Source organism: Musca autumnalis, unplaced genomic scaffold, assembly GCF_047663935.1.
Source record: "Musca autumnalis isolate F117 unplaced genomic scaffold, ASM4766393v1 scaffold_4, whole genome shotgun sequence".
In the NCBI taxonomy this organism is placed as follows: Eukaryota; Metazoa; Arthropoda; class Insecta; order Diptera; family Muscidae; genus Musca; species Musca autumnalis.
In genome coordinates this window covers 94,780,411-94,797,241 of record NW_027411977.1, presented here as the reverse complement: position 1 = coordinate 94,797,241, position 16,831 = coordinate 94,780,411, and the positions used below count along the sequence as shown (strand labels likewise).

The window sequence follows — 16,831 nt, the reverse complement described above, 5'->3', positions numbered from 1 at the left end:
AAGGAAAGGATGCTACTTATAACCCTATCCAAAGAAAAGGGTGCTACTTATGGCCCTTTCCAAAGTAAAGGGTGCTACTTGTGACCCTTTCCAAAGGAAAGGATGCTACTTATAACCCTTTCCAAAGAAAAGGGTGCTACTTTTGACCCTTTCCAAAGGAAAGGGTGCTACTTGTGAGCCTTTCCAAAGGAAAGGGTGCTACTTATGACCCTTTCCAAAGGACCCTTTCCAAAGGAAAGGGTGCTACTTATAACCCTTTCCAAAGAAAAGGGTGCTACTTATGGCCCTTTCCAAAGGAAAGGGTGCTACTTATAACCCTTTACAAAGAAAAGGGTGCTACTTATAACCCTTTACAAAGAAAAGGGTGCTACTTATAACCCTTTACAAAGAAAAGGGTGCTACTTATAACCCTTTACAAAGAAAAGGGTGCTACTTATAACCCTTTACAAAGAAAAGGGTGCTACTTATAACCCTTTACAAAGAAAAGGGTGCTACTTATAACCCTTTACAAAGAAAAGGGTGCTACTTATAACCCTTTACAAAGAAAAGGGTGCTACTTATAACCCTTTACAAAGAAAAGGGTGCTACTTATAACCCTTTACAAAGAAAAGGGTGCTACTTATAACCCTTTACAAAGAAAAGGGTGCTACTTATAACCCTTTACAAAGAAAAGGGTGCTACTTATAACCCTTTACAAAGAAAAGGGTGCTACTTATAACCCTTTACAAAGAAAAGGGTGCTACTTATAACCCTTTACAAAGAAAAGGGTGCTACTTATAACCCTTTACAAAGAAAAGGGTGCTACTTATAACCCTTTACAAAGAAAAGGGTGCTACTTATAACCCTTTACAAAGAAAAGGGTGCTACTTATAACCCTTTACAAAGAAAAGGGTGCTACTTATAACCCTTTACAAAGAAAAGGGTGCTACTTATAACCCTTTACAAAGAAAAGGGTGCTACTTATAACCCTTTACAAAGAAAAGGGTGCTACTTATAACCCTTTACAAAGAAAAGGGTGCTACTTATAACCCTTTACAAAGAAAAGGGTGCTACTTATAACCCTTTACAAAGAAAAGGGTGCTACTTATAACCCTTTACAAAGAAAAGGGTGCTACTTATAACCCTTTACAAAGAAAAGGGTGCTACTTATAACCCTTTACAAAGAAAAGGGTGCTACTTATAACCCTTTACAAAGAAAAGGGTGCTACTTATAACCCTTTACAAAGAAAAGGGTGCTACTTATAACCCTTTACAAAGAAAAGGGTGCTACTTATAACCCTTTACAAAGAAAAGGGTGCTTCTTATAACCCTTTACAAAGAAAAGGGTGCTACTTATAACACTTTACAAAGAAAAGGGTGCTACTTATAACCCTTTACAAAGAAAAGGGTGCTACTTATAACCCTTTACAAAGAAAAGGGTGCTACTTATAACCCTTTACAAAGAAAAGGGTGCTACTTATAACCCTTTACAAAGAAAAGGGTGCTACTTATAACCCTTTACAAAGAAAAGGGTGCTACTTATAACCCTTTACAAAGAAAAGGGTGCTACTTATAACCCTTTACAAAGAAAAGGGTGCTACTTATAACCCTTTACAAAGAAAAGGGTGCTACTTATAACCCTTTACAAAGAAAAGGGTGCTACTTATAACCCTTTACAAAGAAAAGGGTGCTACTTATAACCCTTTACAAAGAAAAGGGTGCTACTTATAACCCTTTACAAAGAAAAGGGTGCTACTTATAACCCTTTACAAAGAAAAGGGTGCTACTTATAACCCTTTACAAAGAAAAGGGTGCTACTTATAACCCTTTACAAAGAAAAGGGTGCTACTTATAACCCTTTACAAAGAAAAGGGTGCTACTTATAACCCTTTACAAAGAAAAGGGTGCTACTTGTGAGCCTTTCCAAAGGAAAGGGTGCTACTTATGACCCTTTCCAAAGGAAAGGATGCTACTTATGACCCTTTCCAAAGACAAGGGGGCTACTTATGACCCTTTCCAAAGAAAAGGGTGTCACTTATGACCCTTTCCAAAGGAAAGGATGCTACTTATGACCCTTTCCAAAGGAAAGGATGCTACTTATGACCCTTTCCAAAGGAAAAGCTGCTACTTATAACCCTTTCCAAAGAAAAGGGTGTCACTTATGACCCTTTCCAAAGGAAAAGCTGCTACTTATAACCCTTTCCAAAGAAAAGGGTGTCACTTATGACCCTTTCCAAAAAAAAGGGTATCACTTATGACCCTTTCCAAAGAAAAGGGTGTCACTTATGACCCTTTTCAAAGAAAATGGTGTCACTTATGACCCTTTCCAAAGAAAAGGTTGTCACTTATGACCCCAACGCAAACTGAAACTTTTTATACTTGTTCTATTTGTTTTTTCTTGCTCCACTGTAGATTGTGGCTTACATTTATTATTATTGTCTTGGAATCTAGAAGTACATAACTGCTGCTCCTAATTGTGGCATATTTATGAATGTTGTTGCTGATTGTTTGGTGCACTTTGGTTGTTTGGCTGGCTGGCGGGCTGCTGTTGTTGCAGATTTTAGGCCTACTTGCAATTGTGCTGGCGGCCTAAGATAATATTTTTTTCTTCACTCCCCATTCCGCTTCAAACAAAAAAGATATGGGCGACGACGATTTAAATTGCGATTACGTTTAAAAATGGTGTTGTTGTAATATGCGTTTCATGCTGTTGGGTTTTTTTGCGTATGGTAAAACCCGTAACAACAACAACATGTAGACTTGAGAAAAATCACCAAGGCAACAAAAGACTTGATCTGCTCTATTCAGACAGACAGTGTCATAGGTGGCATAGATATTTCGGCTGTGTTATTGAGAATATAGTTGGTGCTGTTGTTGTTGCAGCTTGTGATTTGTTGGCCTGAGTGTTATAGGCCGAAAACTGTTTTAATTTTTGCATAAATATTTAACAATTTTTCTTGTTTGTCTGTTGTTGTTGTTGCTGCCGATGAAGTTTTCAGGCGTGTGTTGCTGTAAGCGGGCGTTTTGCAGGCAATGACTAACAACAATTGATTCGAACGCAGGCAAAATTTTCATGTGAACCATGGCAGAAAGTGAAGTTTTTGTGTGGTATAAAAGGAATTGTTGATGCCAGTTAGAATCGCACACAGTATTCTGCACTTTAACGGATTAAAACAACAGTTACGCAATCAAGTGTATTGGAGAACAAGAAGAAAATGGTTCAAAAGGTGAGAGAAATTGCGCAGATTTGAAAAATGCGAACTATGAGGATTTTGTATTTTGTTCGTTGCAGTTGATAATCATTAGCACCCTTTTGGCTGTGGCCTCTGCTGTTGTGATTCCTGGTCCTGCATATCCCGCCTATGCCCATGGTCCTGCATATCCAGCCTATGCACATGGTCCTGCATATCCAGCATATCACGGACCTGCAGTATTGCCAGCAGTAGCCAAATTGGCTGTGGCCAAAGTTGCTGCACCTGAGCCATATGATCCCAATCCCCAATACAGCTACAGTTATGATGTTCATGTGAGTGTGTTTCTGATTGATGTATCCCTATATGACTAGTAAGTCCTTGTTCTATTCACTTTCTTAGGATGCCTCTACTGGTGATATTAAGAGTCAACAAGAAACACGTAACGGTGATGCTGTACAAGGTGCCTATTCCCTAATTGAACCTGACGGTACACGTCGTTTGGTGGAGTACACATCTGATCCCGTCCATGGCTTCAATGCCGTGGTACATCGTGAACCTGCTGCCGTTAAAGTTGCTCCCGTAACAAAGGTCTTGGCTCCAGCTCCTCTGCTTCATGCTCCAGTTGTTGCCAAGGCTGTCCTTCCCGCTTATCACGGTTATCCAGCCTATCATTAAGTTTTGAACGAATTTTCCAAACCTATTGCCTATGTTGATGGACATGCTATGGACCCATTTAAAACTCATCACACACCGCCCATGCTGAGAATATACGCTGCTCTCCACCAGAACCCTTGCCATCACCTCTTTCTTCATTAAAGTATCTCATCATATGTTTTTGGAAGCCAACCAAGTTCATCTCGGTGTGAGGGTCGTGTGTATTTTCTCACTGTTATAGTCATCACCAAAACGAAGAATGCAATACGTTCAGACATCTGAACTTTGTTTATTTTTTCGTCATAGTTATTTTTTAATCACGAATTTATTCACCATTTTTTACGATGCCTGATATTCGCCTTACCCGAACTAACTTTTTTGTTCGGGATATTTTGTCTTGTATTGTAAATAGTTTTAAGGCTGTTTGACCGCGATAAAGTTGTTTAATTACGTAATATATCATCTACCTGTGTACATATTTAATTTAATCATAAACATTTTTAAAATAAAATAAAAAATCGAGGGAGTTTTTTATTAAGACCTATGAATGCAACTAAAAACGTGTTTGTAGATAATTGATTGTGTTTTAAGGCTTAGATGAGAATTGATTCAGAACAGGGCTTAAATTTATTAGAAAACAAAAGCTTTCTTTGTTGTGTACGCAATATTACCCTTTTTAGTTCTCCTCACAATTAAACTTTCGAAGCTCATACTTGCGTAATTCCATACATAATACAGTTCCAAAATTGTAAATATATTCAGCTTTTATAAATTTAATGCTACTTTGGTTTCAATTAAATTAAGATTATGGTATTACTTACGGCGCATAGTAAAAAATGAATAAGGTACTCACCTGAAAAGAAGAAAAACAAAATTAATCCGTAAGTATGTCATTTTGGTATTGTTGTGAAATTTATATCAGTATAAAATATAAAGGGATTCATGCAAATTCATCAAGATGTTAAAAATTGAATTGAAAATAAGAGTTTTGGAATCTTGACAAATTCCATCATAAAACACATATACATTATAATGTTATAAAATTATTTTCTTTGTTTGGGTTCAGGTCCATCTTGACCAAAAATCAGGAATGTTAAAAATGTTGTGTAGCGTTAGTAAAGCTATTTGAAAGGTTCTTAGTTGATTTTATATGCAATATTGACACAAATGATATGAATCCTAAAGAGAGAGTTCTCAATATTTTGGATAGAAGTTTGAAATTTTGAACAAAGTATAATATAACAGTCTTTGGATTTTTAGATTTCAAAATTAAAATTATCAGACCACGTTCGGTATAGCCCCGTACAAAAGTTCCGCCCAGTATTTTGAAGTTTTTAATCAAATTCTCCAACAGAATTGATGCAATACCTACAAAATTGTTTGGTGTATCCCAGAATTTTCAACCACATTAGCTCTTATTTGGCATTTTGGGTTCTAATTCCTGCAGAGAATAATAATATTAATAATAATGCATATAAACAGTTCGGTCCGAACAAGAGTCGGGCGATGAAAACTACGACTCATAGACTCCAAATCCTACTCGCAGTACTGTTTGAGACTACGAAACCCATATTTCAGATTTGTAAAAACATGGTCGAACAAGTAAAAAAGTATCAGTCGACATTGCCGCCAGAGATATACCCTCAGCCTGTGTGGATTGAAATACTTTCTTTTTTTTTCAAAAAAACTTACGTATTTAAGGGGGTTTTCAAAACAATATGGATAGGATTAAAGCGCAAAAATTTGCAGGGATATCGATAGATAGGGCTTTTTTAAACTGAGTTTCGACCATATTTAGAGTACCATTTTAGCGAATATTTTTGTGGGGGGACGTATCAGAACGTCCACTCCTTCCACCTTCGAATTTCATCTAATATTCGAAGAAATATTACGATATCCAAAGTGTGGACGAACGCAGTATTCGGTTCGAGCTCTCCAGTCACTACATATGGTGCCATAGGGGGTTTTTACAACTTTCGTGCTTTTTTCTCAAGAAGTATGGACTTGCCCTTGAAAAAAACTTTTACTGTCGCAATTGAGGCAGCAAATGCAAGTTGCTTCAACAAAAATCAAAATGGTCCGGGTGCAGGTTTTAAAGTGTATTTATCCAAAAATGTGTGTGGGATGTACCCGACGGAGTGGACAAATATAGACCATATTAGAACCTGACCTATACCTGGTAGATATATTAGGATGTTTAAATATGGACCAATTTGGTTGGGGTCTAAACCCATTATTTCGATGAGGCACATTTTGCCCGTATGAAAGTGTATATACCCTTTCTAGCCTAAAGGCTGATGGTATAAAAACGTGTACCACAGTAATAGGGGCTTTGTGAGCAACCTGTTTCAAGAAAAATCAAAACGATTCGAGCGGAGGTCCTAAACTGCACTTTTCCGAAATTTTGTGAGGGAAGTACCCGTAGCAGGTAACATACATAATCCACATTCTAACCTGATCTATGTCTCGTACAAATTTTACGATGTTCAAAGTATGGGGCAAATCGGATATTGTCGTCAAGAGTTGTCATGCGCACTATTTTAGCGAAAAGTTTTGAGGTGAGGAGGTACCCAAAGCAGTGGACCAATGAGGCCCATCCTAGAACACGATTTAAGGTTGTGCAAAATATTACGATTGCCATACTTTGGACCGAATCGATTTATCCGTTCGAGAGTTACCGTGCCCTCCATTCACTATACATTGAGCCATAGCGGGATTTTACAGCTTTCAGGACATTTTCTCAGGAAGTATGGACTTGCCTCTGAACTTTTGAACTTTTATGGAGAGGTACTCGATGGAGTGGACCGATATGACCCATTTTCGAACTTAAACTAAGTTTGGACAAAATATTAAGAACACAAACTTTTTGACCAAATCGGTTAATGCGTTCGAAATTTATCGTGCGCTCCAGACAGAGAGACAGACGGACGGACATTGCTAAATCGACTCCAAATAGTTTGAAACGGAGATCGTTCAAACATATTTGAGATCTACAACCATTATTTCGATTAGTCAAATTTTGCCCGTATGAAAGTGAATATGGGCAATATTTTTGAAATTGAATTGTGATTGTATATTATACAATTAAATGCTTTTGGATAAAATGACTCGGCGAAAAATATTGGTCTTAAAAGTTAATTTGCGTGAAAGTTGTGGCTATATTTATGTTAAAAAATCGGTAAAAAAGGGTTGAAGCCAACGTGTCTTTTGTTGGTTTTCTCTCGATTTGTGATTAAACCAGGGTTTCGGAGTCGGAGTCTACGAGTCGGAGTCGAGCAATTTTGCCGGAGTCGGAGTCTGAGTCGAAAAAAATAACTCGACTCCGACTCCGGGCGAAATTTTTTCGACGTTTTAGAAATATAACATTAAATTTGGAACAAGAACATTTTTTTAAAAATCATTATTTATTTTAAAAGAAAGGTATAAGAAAATATATATGCAAATTATATATTATACTAAGTTAAAGGATAATTCACAGGATATTAACTATCCTCTGAAGTGTAGTCTATTCATCCCTATTTTGTTGATCCAATTGATTCTTTAGATTGTTTCAAACAAAAGTAAAATTCTATGACAATCGAATTAAGATTGGACCTTTAACCTCGTTCGTCAGAAATCTTACTGGTCTTCTCCATACTTATAAATAGTGCCTTAGTATGAGCGATGGATGGAAACAATTTATTTTATTTTGTATGCAGCATATAAACTGTTTTTTTTTTTTCGAAATCGGCCACAAAAATATACGACAATTGGTTTTTTAGTTTTCGAGCTAGAGTTGGCAGCGCAAAATGTTTTAATAAAACAGGGTTTCGAAGACGACCTCAAAACTTCGTAAATTTTTTTTCTTTCAGATGAAGAAAAAAAATCTGCCAACAAGTTACGTAGTTTTCTCGGAAAAAAATCATGAAAAATGGCTATTACTGAGCTTTACAACGAACGAATGTTTTATCTAATGAATATGTAAGAAAAATCTAATACATTAGCCTATATAGTCCAAAATATAGGAAAAAAGTTATAAAATTGTGCACATTTTATTCATTTTTAGAGGTATAGGAATTCACACTCGGAGTCGACCCGGAGTCGGAGCCGGAGTCGTGAAAAAAAAACTCGTCTGAAGTCGGAGTCGAGCCAAAAATACCTCGACTCCGAAACCCTGGATTAAACCAATTCCTGTCAGAATAAAAGTAGAGGCCAATTGAATAAGAATCATCTCACCAATTTTAATATTTTTATGTTAATTTTAATGACAAATGACAAAATGCTAATTAAGAAGTCTAGCAAAGTTTTCAATCGTCGTCCATAGTCGTCCCGTTCCGACAACAGCCTTTGCTCAGGGACGTAGCCAAGATTTCATTTCGGGGGGCCCACCTGACCATAATTTTGAAAGTTCATGTTAGCAAAAATTTCTTATTTAGCAATGATGTAAACCTTATTTTATACCTATATTACTGATGAAATAATTTTCATTGCTATTTTTTATTAAAAATGACGTAAGACTTATTGGCCAATTTCGCCTTGTTTTCAGAACTTTTTTGACAACATATCAGAGTTAATATATGTTCAAACAATAGATATATTAATAGTCGCATATACTTTCGGGTGTATCATTTATCAAATAACTCACAACTACAGTGGATGTTATGTAATTCAGTGATATCACTTCGGTAAGACCAAAAGAAAGAGTATACAATCGGAAAACCTTAGAAATATCTTAACCTTTCCTTTGTTTCCTACTTCACAAAAGTTCAAAATCATGGCTTCAATTTTCCACTCCAATTTTATTGAGTAGTTTATGGAAAGAAAATGGGATTAGTAAAGAATTGATTTATGCAGAGGGAACGTTCGGATATCATGGCGTTATCCACTAGTATTTGTTATATTTTCAGGTAGATTTAGTAGTAATATAATAAAGGAAAAATGCCAAGACACGTGTCTTCTTTTTTTGTGTGTTTATCACGCTGCGGTGTCAGAATATGGCCAGTTTTTCAATTTCGGAAATTCAGGTGTCCAATCGTTGTTACTGTTACTGTCATTGAAGTTATTCCCTAAAGATATTTTGGTGTCCAATCGTAGATCTAATCACAAAGAATTTCTGAAGGCCGATAGTGGTTTTCTTGATAGAGAACTAATGCTGAGCAATAGTGAGTCATATCCATGATGAAATTCTAGCACCCAATCGTGGGTATGTAATGACAAATCCTGGTGCCCAATCGGGCATCTGTCAACAGACTATTTTAGCGTCCAATCGTCGGACTACTCTTAAAGAAATTCTTGTTTCCTATCCTGGATTTTCTCATAAATTGATCAGGAACCAAGAAAACTCCAGTCTTGTCAGTCTTGAATATTTTTAAAATGAAATTCTGGCGCCCAGAATTTTAGCAAAAATTCATGAACACAATTTTTCCCAATCTACATTTTTTATACTCTCAGCCTTTAATCAAAATGTGCCTCATTGAAATAATGGTTTTAGTGCCAAAAAAGAAATCTGTTTCAGAAAATTTGAAGTCGACTGGAGAACACGATAATTCTCGAACAGATCAACCGATTCGATCCACCTTTCGATAACCTTTCATAGAGTATTTGAAAATGTTTCAGAGAAGTACAGTTTAAGACCTCTCTGGATAATTAGTAAATATACCTGTGTAAGCTTAAGACCTCAGTAGCCATGGCTTAACTTCCTTTATGCTAATAATTTAGTTATAAGTAAAAATATGAAATAAATAAACTAATAAATAAAAATACCTCTCTGGAAACGGTTTGCTTTTTTGCAACAATTGTTCCCGACAATACCATACAAGTTTTTTCAGGGACATGCCCATACTTCCAGAGAAAATGGCCCGAAAGCTGTAAGGAACACCTACGGCCATCATGCGTAGTGGCTGGTGCGCACAACAACTTTCGAACCGGATACCGCGTTGGTCCAAACATTGTTTATAGCAATATTTCTGCGAGCCTTATATAAAGTTCGTAGATGGTAATTTTCGGTCTACTCCTTCTGGTATTTCCCCCCAAAATTCAAAAATTTTAGCTACAGTAGTAAGTGCGAATTTTCTTGAACGGAGAAACAGATTTGCTCCAAACTTTGGTTTTAGTAATATTTTGTCCAAACTTAGTTTTAGCTCGAAAATGGGTACATCCCAACAAACCTTCAAAATAGTTGTTTAATGCAGTTTATGGTCGGTATTCTCTGTGTTTAGAGCGGTATTATGTTTTTCGTGGGCAAGTCTATATTTTTTCTTGAAAAAACTGAAAATTATACTGTGACGCACTGAAATGAATGACTCCCAAAATAAGATATACTTCCACAATGAACTATGTCGCTCCGGTCCATTTCTTCAGTTACCACCTCCGTACCATTTGTGATCAATGATAAAATATTTTGTTCGTAAGTTCATACGTGCGAAAATGGCTACACAATTCTGAAAATCTCCTAATACATAGCTTTGGGTTAAAGGATTTTGGTTGTGCAGCTGCTATTCGATCTGTCCATAGATTATAGTTTCAATTTACAATTCTAGAAATGTGCATCCATTGAAAGTACTTCCCAAAATACAATTCAAAGAGTAACCGACAGAAAAATCTCTGAAGATGAAATTCAATGTAATTTCGAAATATTTGAAATAATATGCAAAAAATAAAATATAAACATTCACCTCAATCTCAATAACCTTGATTTTATTAACATTCGAAAGATCGAACAAAACATAAAAATACGACAGAAAAATTATTTTTTGTACAATAGACATTTACTAATTTGTAGGAAGTGACGAGTTTCAAATAATCATAAAAAATGGTTGATATAGTTTTTTTGTTGCAAATGAACTCAGTAAGACTTACAGTCAAAAAGCCTAAAGTGTTCATTATTTTTATACTTTCAAATATGTTGGACAATAAGTATACCAATGTAGTTAAATAATTCTCTGTAATACTTCCTCCAAATACTTTAAATATTTCTTGAAAAATTTAAAACAGTTTAAAATTTTACTCCAAATTTAAAAAAGTGTGCAACATAAGCTAATATCCTATGGGAACAAAAACCATTTCTACGTCGGTGCCTTTGCTCACTTGTTTTTTATACCCTTAACATTTATGCTAACGAGGGTATATACTCTTTCATAAGGGCAAATGTGCCTCATCGCAATAATGGTTTTAGACACCAAGTATGTTTGGACGATATCCGTTTCAGACAATTTGGAGTAGATTTAGCAATATCTGTCTGGCTGGAGCGCACGATAACTCTCGAACGAATGAACCGATTTGGTCCAAAATTTGTCCTTCGTAATATTTTGTCCAAGCTTAGTTAAGTTCGAAGATGGGCCATATCGGTCCACTCCCCACAAAAGTTCAAAAATGTTCGGAAAACTCTTGAAGGGAGTAACCGATTCGGTCCATACTTTTCACATCGTGAAATTTCTACCAGACTTAGATGAGGTTCCAATATGGACCCAATCGGTCCACTCCTTCGGGTACTTCCCACACAAAATTTCGGAAATGTTCAGTTTAGGACCGGCTTTGATATTTGTTGTAACAACTTGTATTCACTGTCCCTATACGACGGTAAAACTTTCATCAGGGGCACGTCCCTACTTTCTGAGAAAATAGCCTGAAAGGTGCAAAAAACCCCAATGGCACCGTGTGTAGTGGTTGGAACGCAAGATAACTCTCAAACGAATATGCCGATTCGGTCCAAAATTTGGCCATCGTAATATATTGTACAAACTTAGTTTAAGTCCAAGGATAAGCCATATCGGTTCGAATAAGGACTATATTTGTCCACTCCTTCGGGTACCTCCCACGCAAAATTTCGGATAAGTTCACTTTAAGACCTGCTCTCGAATCACTGATGTTTGTTGAAGCAACATACATTTACTGACCGCCTTTACGATGGTACAAGTTTTTTCTGGGGCAAGTAAATACTTCCGGTGAAAATAGCAAGAAAGTTGTAAAAATCCCGATAGCACCATCCCGGATCGCACTATTGCACTCGAACTGGTCAACCGATTTGGTCCGAAATTTCGCCTTTGTCATATTTTGCCCAAGTTTCAGTTCGAAGATGGACAAAATTTAAAAAATGTCACTAAACCGGTATGCACGATACACTTTCTTGAACCAATTTGGTCCAAACTTTGGATCTTCTAATATTTTGTCCATATTTAGTTTAACTTCTAAAATGACCCATTTCAACATTTTTGTTTAAGTGCAGTTTAGGGTCTGTTCGAAAATCCTTTGTAAATGTATACCAATGCTGTTTGTTGTTGTTCTGTTTAAAGCAATATTATGTTATCCATGGACAAGTCCATGCTTCCTGGCATATTTAATCTTAGTACACATTTTTATCGTCAAGCTCAAATGTCTGAAAAGACCCTAAAAACATTCTATCTATCCGTAGACGAAAGTTTAAAGTCACATAGACTGAGGATATATCTCTGTCGGCAAAGCCGACTGATACTTTTTTTACTTGTTATAAACCTGTTTGCTGAATTAATTTAGAAAAAAAATTCAAAAAAAAAAACTTAACATTTGGCTTCAAAATATCAGAACCATTACACATTAGTGAGATTATTGTTATTTCGGTTGATTCTACTTTCACTTTGATAGGAAAAGTGAGAAAAACAAAAAAGGCACATTGGCTTCAACCTATTTTTACCCATTTTGTAACACAAATATAGCCACAGCTTCCACGCAAATTAACTTTAAAGTCCAATATTTTTGCCAATGTGTATAATATACAATCAAGGGTAAACCTTGGCTTCAACCATGTTAAATTTTCAAAAATATTAGGTTTATACCCCGAGTATGCTTAGGCGAAATCCGTTTCAGACAATTTGGAGCCAATTAACCCCCGTCCAGCCCTTTGAAGCTCTGTCCATCCGTTTGTCGGTCTGTCTGGTACACACGATAACTCACGAACGGAACAACTGATTTGCACATCTTGATAACTCTATGTAGCACTGAAAATGTAAACAACTTATAGTATGCATCTTTTGAAAGTACATATTGAGACTATAAAAATCAGGGTTTTTTCTGCCAGATCCAGTTCGGATTTTATGGTCTCATCTAAACCGGGCTAAAACTATAGTTTTTTGCATTAATTGGACCTTTATCACAGTAACTGTTAGGCATTTGATCTTGCTGTCTTTGGCAATATTGTAGCCCTAAACTATTAGAACTTATCTTTTGAACAGACCACACAAGAACAACTCCATCTAGGGCATCAAAATCGATAAAATACACTATTCAACACGAAAATTATTAACCATATTCTGACACCGCAGCCCCGGCGATTTTTCCTATCACTTCAACTTTCGTGGTTATGGGCCCACAAAGGCCTGAGGCATTGATGTCAAAAGGGATCTTCAAAATCGCTGAGAATTTCAGTTAACTCGTTGAAGCAAAGTGGTAGCTCTCGACTTAAAGAATAATAATTGTGAACACATAAAATCCATTCAACCCCATCTTCAAGGTCAAAATCGTCAAGGTAAAATTTCCCCTATAATTTTTTCTCGGATTTTAGGGTACATATATCAAAATATCATTGAAGCAACCAGCCATCTGCAAAAATGTACCTTAGGTCTGAATAAACAACATACGAACTCTGTAGAAACGGTTCTTAATGGCCAAAATAGCAATACAATTGCGATTTTTATCCTCTTTTATCAGTTCATGCTCCATAGATACTAAACCGTTGAAAATTCAAGAAAAGAATTAATCAGAATAATGTAGCAAAAATATTAGTAAACAACTTTCTGGAACACACGAAATGTCTATGAACGCTTCTTACTAGGCGTTGACACACAGACAGTATTGGCAAGACAATAGCAAAGTTACAAACCATTATCACCAATACATTCGTAATTTTCTCTATACATATTTAAAAATTTATAAATGTATCTGTGAAAAAGGTTTGTATTTTTGATATTGTCTTGCCAATACTGGCATTTGTAAACGCAAATGGTGAAAATAGCGAAAAACTTTTGAAAATATTCGATTTGTGTACTTTTTTTCAGATTCTGGTCCATAGATACCAAACCGTCCAATATTTAAGGATAACGTCAACTAAAAAAAGTATCTAACGTTTCCCCCTGCTCAGGTCTGGAGGAAATAACAAACTGTTCAAAACTCAAGGAAATTTGAAAGGTTTGTTATTTACGGACCTGAACAGGAAATAATGATTTAAAATGATCGAATTTTATGCTTGAAGAACCTTTCCTAGAATATTTTTATATTCTAGAAAGTTGTTTATTGAAATCTTAGGTACATTTTTGTAGTTGTAGTCCGGTCAAAATAGACATGCGTATAAGGGGGAAATAGCAAAAATTCCCACAAAGCTGAATTTTGGTGGAGAGCTAGGGTTGGCCATTAGAAGCAACGTCCTAAAAGTCCCCATCGATCCCATGTGTGCAAAACATGTTATTCGGGGTCAAAGGTCATTTTTGGAGGCATTATTCAGTTTTTTTAATTTTTCTCAAAAACGGTAATACTAAGCAAAAGCTCGCTAAAGTAAAAGTTGTACATTCAATAATTGTCTACAAGATTGGTCTTAATGATTCTTAAAAAAGACTTACCATTTTCGAGATATCTCGATCTAAAAGTCAAATAAAAAATTAGCCGCGTAAGTACATTGTGAGGCGAACGGGTTAAAGTAACGACACTATGTGTTAGATACTTCCGTAAGCTTTCAAACGATGTTCACTTTGCAGTAATCGGTTCAGTAGAACCGGGTCTAACCCGGGTCGAATAACCAGCGAACCGGATCCGCAACCGTTGAAAATTATACATTTCCGTAATCAGCGCAACAAACCCTACCTTCGGACAAAACTTGAAAAGAATCGGAGAGTTTTCGTTGGGGTCGTTCCCGTTGGGCTTACTATTATACATGTGGGTTAAATGGGCTATTTTTGCATAAAATGACTCTAACATTGAATAACTCTACTAAGCACACTCCGATTTTGTTGGAATTTTTAAAGAAGATAGCTATAATTTCGCTCTTCAAGAAAATATATATTTTTTGGGGGGACAGACCCGATTACTTCGCTTATTTTAGCCGGTTCGTGTGAATATGTGCATATTTCCCTTATAAGTGCATAAAAGTCATGTGTTTTTTAGAACAGCTATATCTCAAGAATGGTTCCTTCTAAGAAAAAAATTATAAGGGTCAAACTTTTAGGTAATTTTTCTGTCTACAATATTTACTTTAGTCACTTTTTGATTAGATCAACCGTTTTCAAAAAATTAATCCGAAAACCTAAAAACCCTTAAATTTTGACCTTTGACCCCGAATAATTTTTTTTGCACACATGGGATCGATGGGGACTTTTAGGACGTTGCTTCTAATGGCAAACCCTAGCTCTCTACCAAAATTCTGCTTTGTGGGAATTTTTGTTATTTCATTGTCTATTTTGACCGGACTATTGATTGTACTCTTAATTTTTGGGCGGACCAGAATCGGAGAAAAAAGTATAAAAATCGAATATTTTCAAAAGTTTTTCGCTATTATCGCCAATAAGGAGCGTTCATAGACAGTTCGTATGTTTCAGAAAGTTGTTTACTGATATTTTTGCTACATTAATGTGGTTAATTCTATTCTTGAATTTTCAACGGTTTCGCATCTATGGAGCAGAAACCGAGAAAAGATGATAAAAATCGCAATTGTATTGCTATTTTGGCCATTAAAAACTGTTTCTACAGAGTTTGTGTGTTCTAGAGGGTTGTTTATTGAGACGTAAGGTATATTTTTGTCGGTGGTTGTTTGCTTCAATTATGTTCGGTTTGCTATCGGTAGGCTAAAATCCGAGAAAAAAAATATAGGGCAAATTTGACCTTGACGATTTTGACCTTGAAGATGAGGTTAGATAGATTGTATGTGTTCAAAATTATTATTCTTTAAGACGAGAGCTACAACTTTGCTGCGGTGTCAAAATATGGTTAATAAACCATGACTCAATAAATGACACGCAGTGATATAGAAATTTGTACATAATTGCTGAAATTTTGGTCAATATCAGTTAACTATTGGGAGTTGAACAAAGTAATCTTTTGCAAAAATATTCCAAATTCGTGGCCGACTATGTGATACCCTGCACCAGTACCCCTGTGCATAAGCTTTTGACTGGTAAAATTCAAAATATTAAAATTGGGATAGCTTAGCGCCTTTTCTCTGAATGTCTTCATTAATACAGGTAAATTTTGTTGAAACGCATTTGGGTAGATCGTCAGTACAACTTAAATAAAAAATGGAAAAGTGGGATGTACGCCAACCATCAATAGGCTTCTTTCTCTGTGAGACCCCCAACAACCCCCAAAACTTCGTGAGGATCCGATCAAACTTCCGACCTGTAGTGTGATTGCACAAAAAAAGGAAAAAGGGATGCATTACCGACTATTGCGATATCTCTGTTGTTTGACCACATATGACAACCTACTTCACATCGTCGTAAAGGTGATATCTTCTACTTTCCTTGCCAGGTTTTGTTTTCGATATACATACCTCTTACAGAAGAGAGATATTCGCATTGAAATAAAACGTTGGCCTTTTCTCCAAATAAGTTTTTTTCACATTATAACCCCTGAATAATATACGACCAATAACAAAATCAACAGGTTTTTTTTTCCTCTGTGGGACCCCCATTAACACCCAAAATTTATTGTACTTTCATTAGCAGGTTTTGCTTTTGGTAAACCCCTTATGGAAGCTGAGATATTTGCTTTGGACAAAAACGTTGACTTTTTCTACAAATAAGTTTTTTGCCCATTCCGACCCCTGAATATTATCCGACCATCACCAAAATCAATAGGCTTCTTCCCCTCCGGGACCCTCATCAACACCAAAAATTTGGTGACGATCCGATTAAAATGGCGACCTGTAGCGTGATTACAAGGTTTAGATGAACAGACAAACATACGACGGACGGACACACATAGCCAAATCGACTCAGCTCGTCGAGACAATCATTTTGGTATATATAAGTATCGGTCTACGACCATTATGTCGATGCGTTACAAAC

The 16,831-nt window shown here is 36.1% G+C and overlaps 2 protein-coding genes across 3 annotated transcripts in view; one reads left to right on the top strand and one right to left on the bottom strand.

The window, feature by feature from the left end:
- The window catches only part of LOC141404051 (neurobeachin-like protein 1), a 285,955-nt gene that overhangs the window by 145,886 nt on the left and 123,238 nt on the right, over window positions 1-16,831 (bottom strand). The gene's annotated exons all lie outside the window — the stretch shown is intronic.
- LOC141404052 (larval cuticle protein A2B-like) lies at window positions 3,118-4,387 on the top strand. Its single transcript, XM_073987299.1, has 3 exons — window positions 3,118-3,206; window positions 3,272-3,505; window positions 3,573-4,387. Exons 1-3 carry the CDS (start codon window positions 3,195-3,197, stop codon window positions 3,846-3,848), a joined length of 522 nt encoding a protein of 173 aa, XP_073843400.1. The 5' UTR covers window positions 3,118-3,194; the 3' UTR covers window positions 3,849-4,387.

Coding starts and splice junctions, on each gene's coding strand:
- LOC141404052 (XM_073987299.1), top strand. Junction 3,506..3,572: donor GCTACAGTTATGATGTTCAT/GTGAGTGTGTTT, acceptor TCACTTTCTTAG/GATGCCTCTACTGGTGATAT.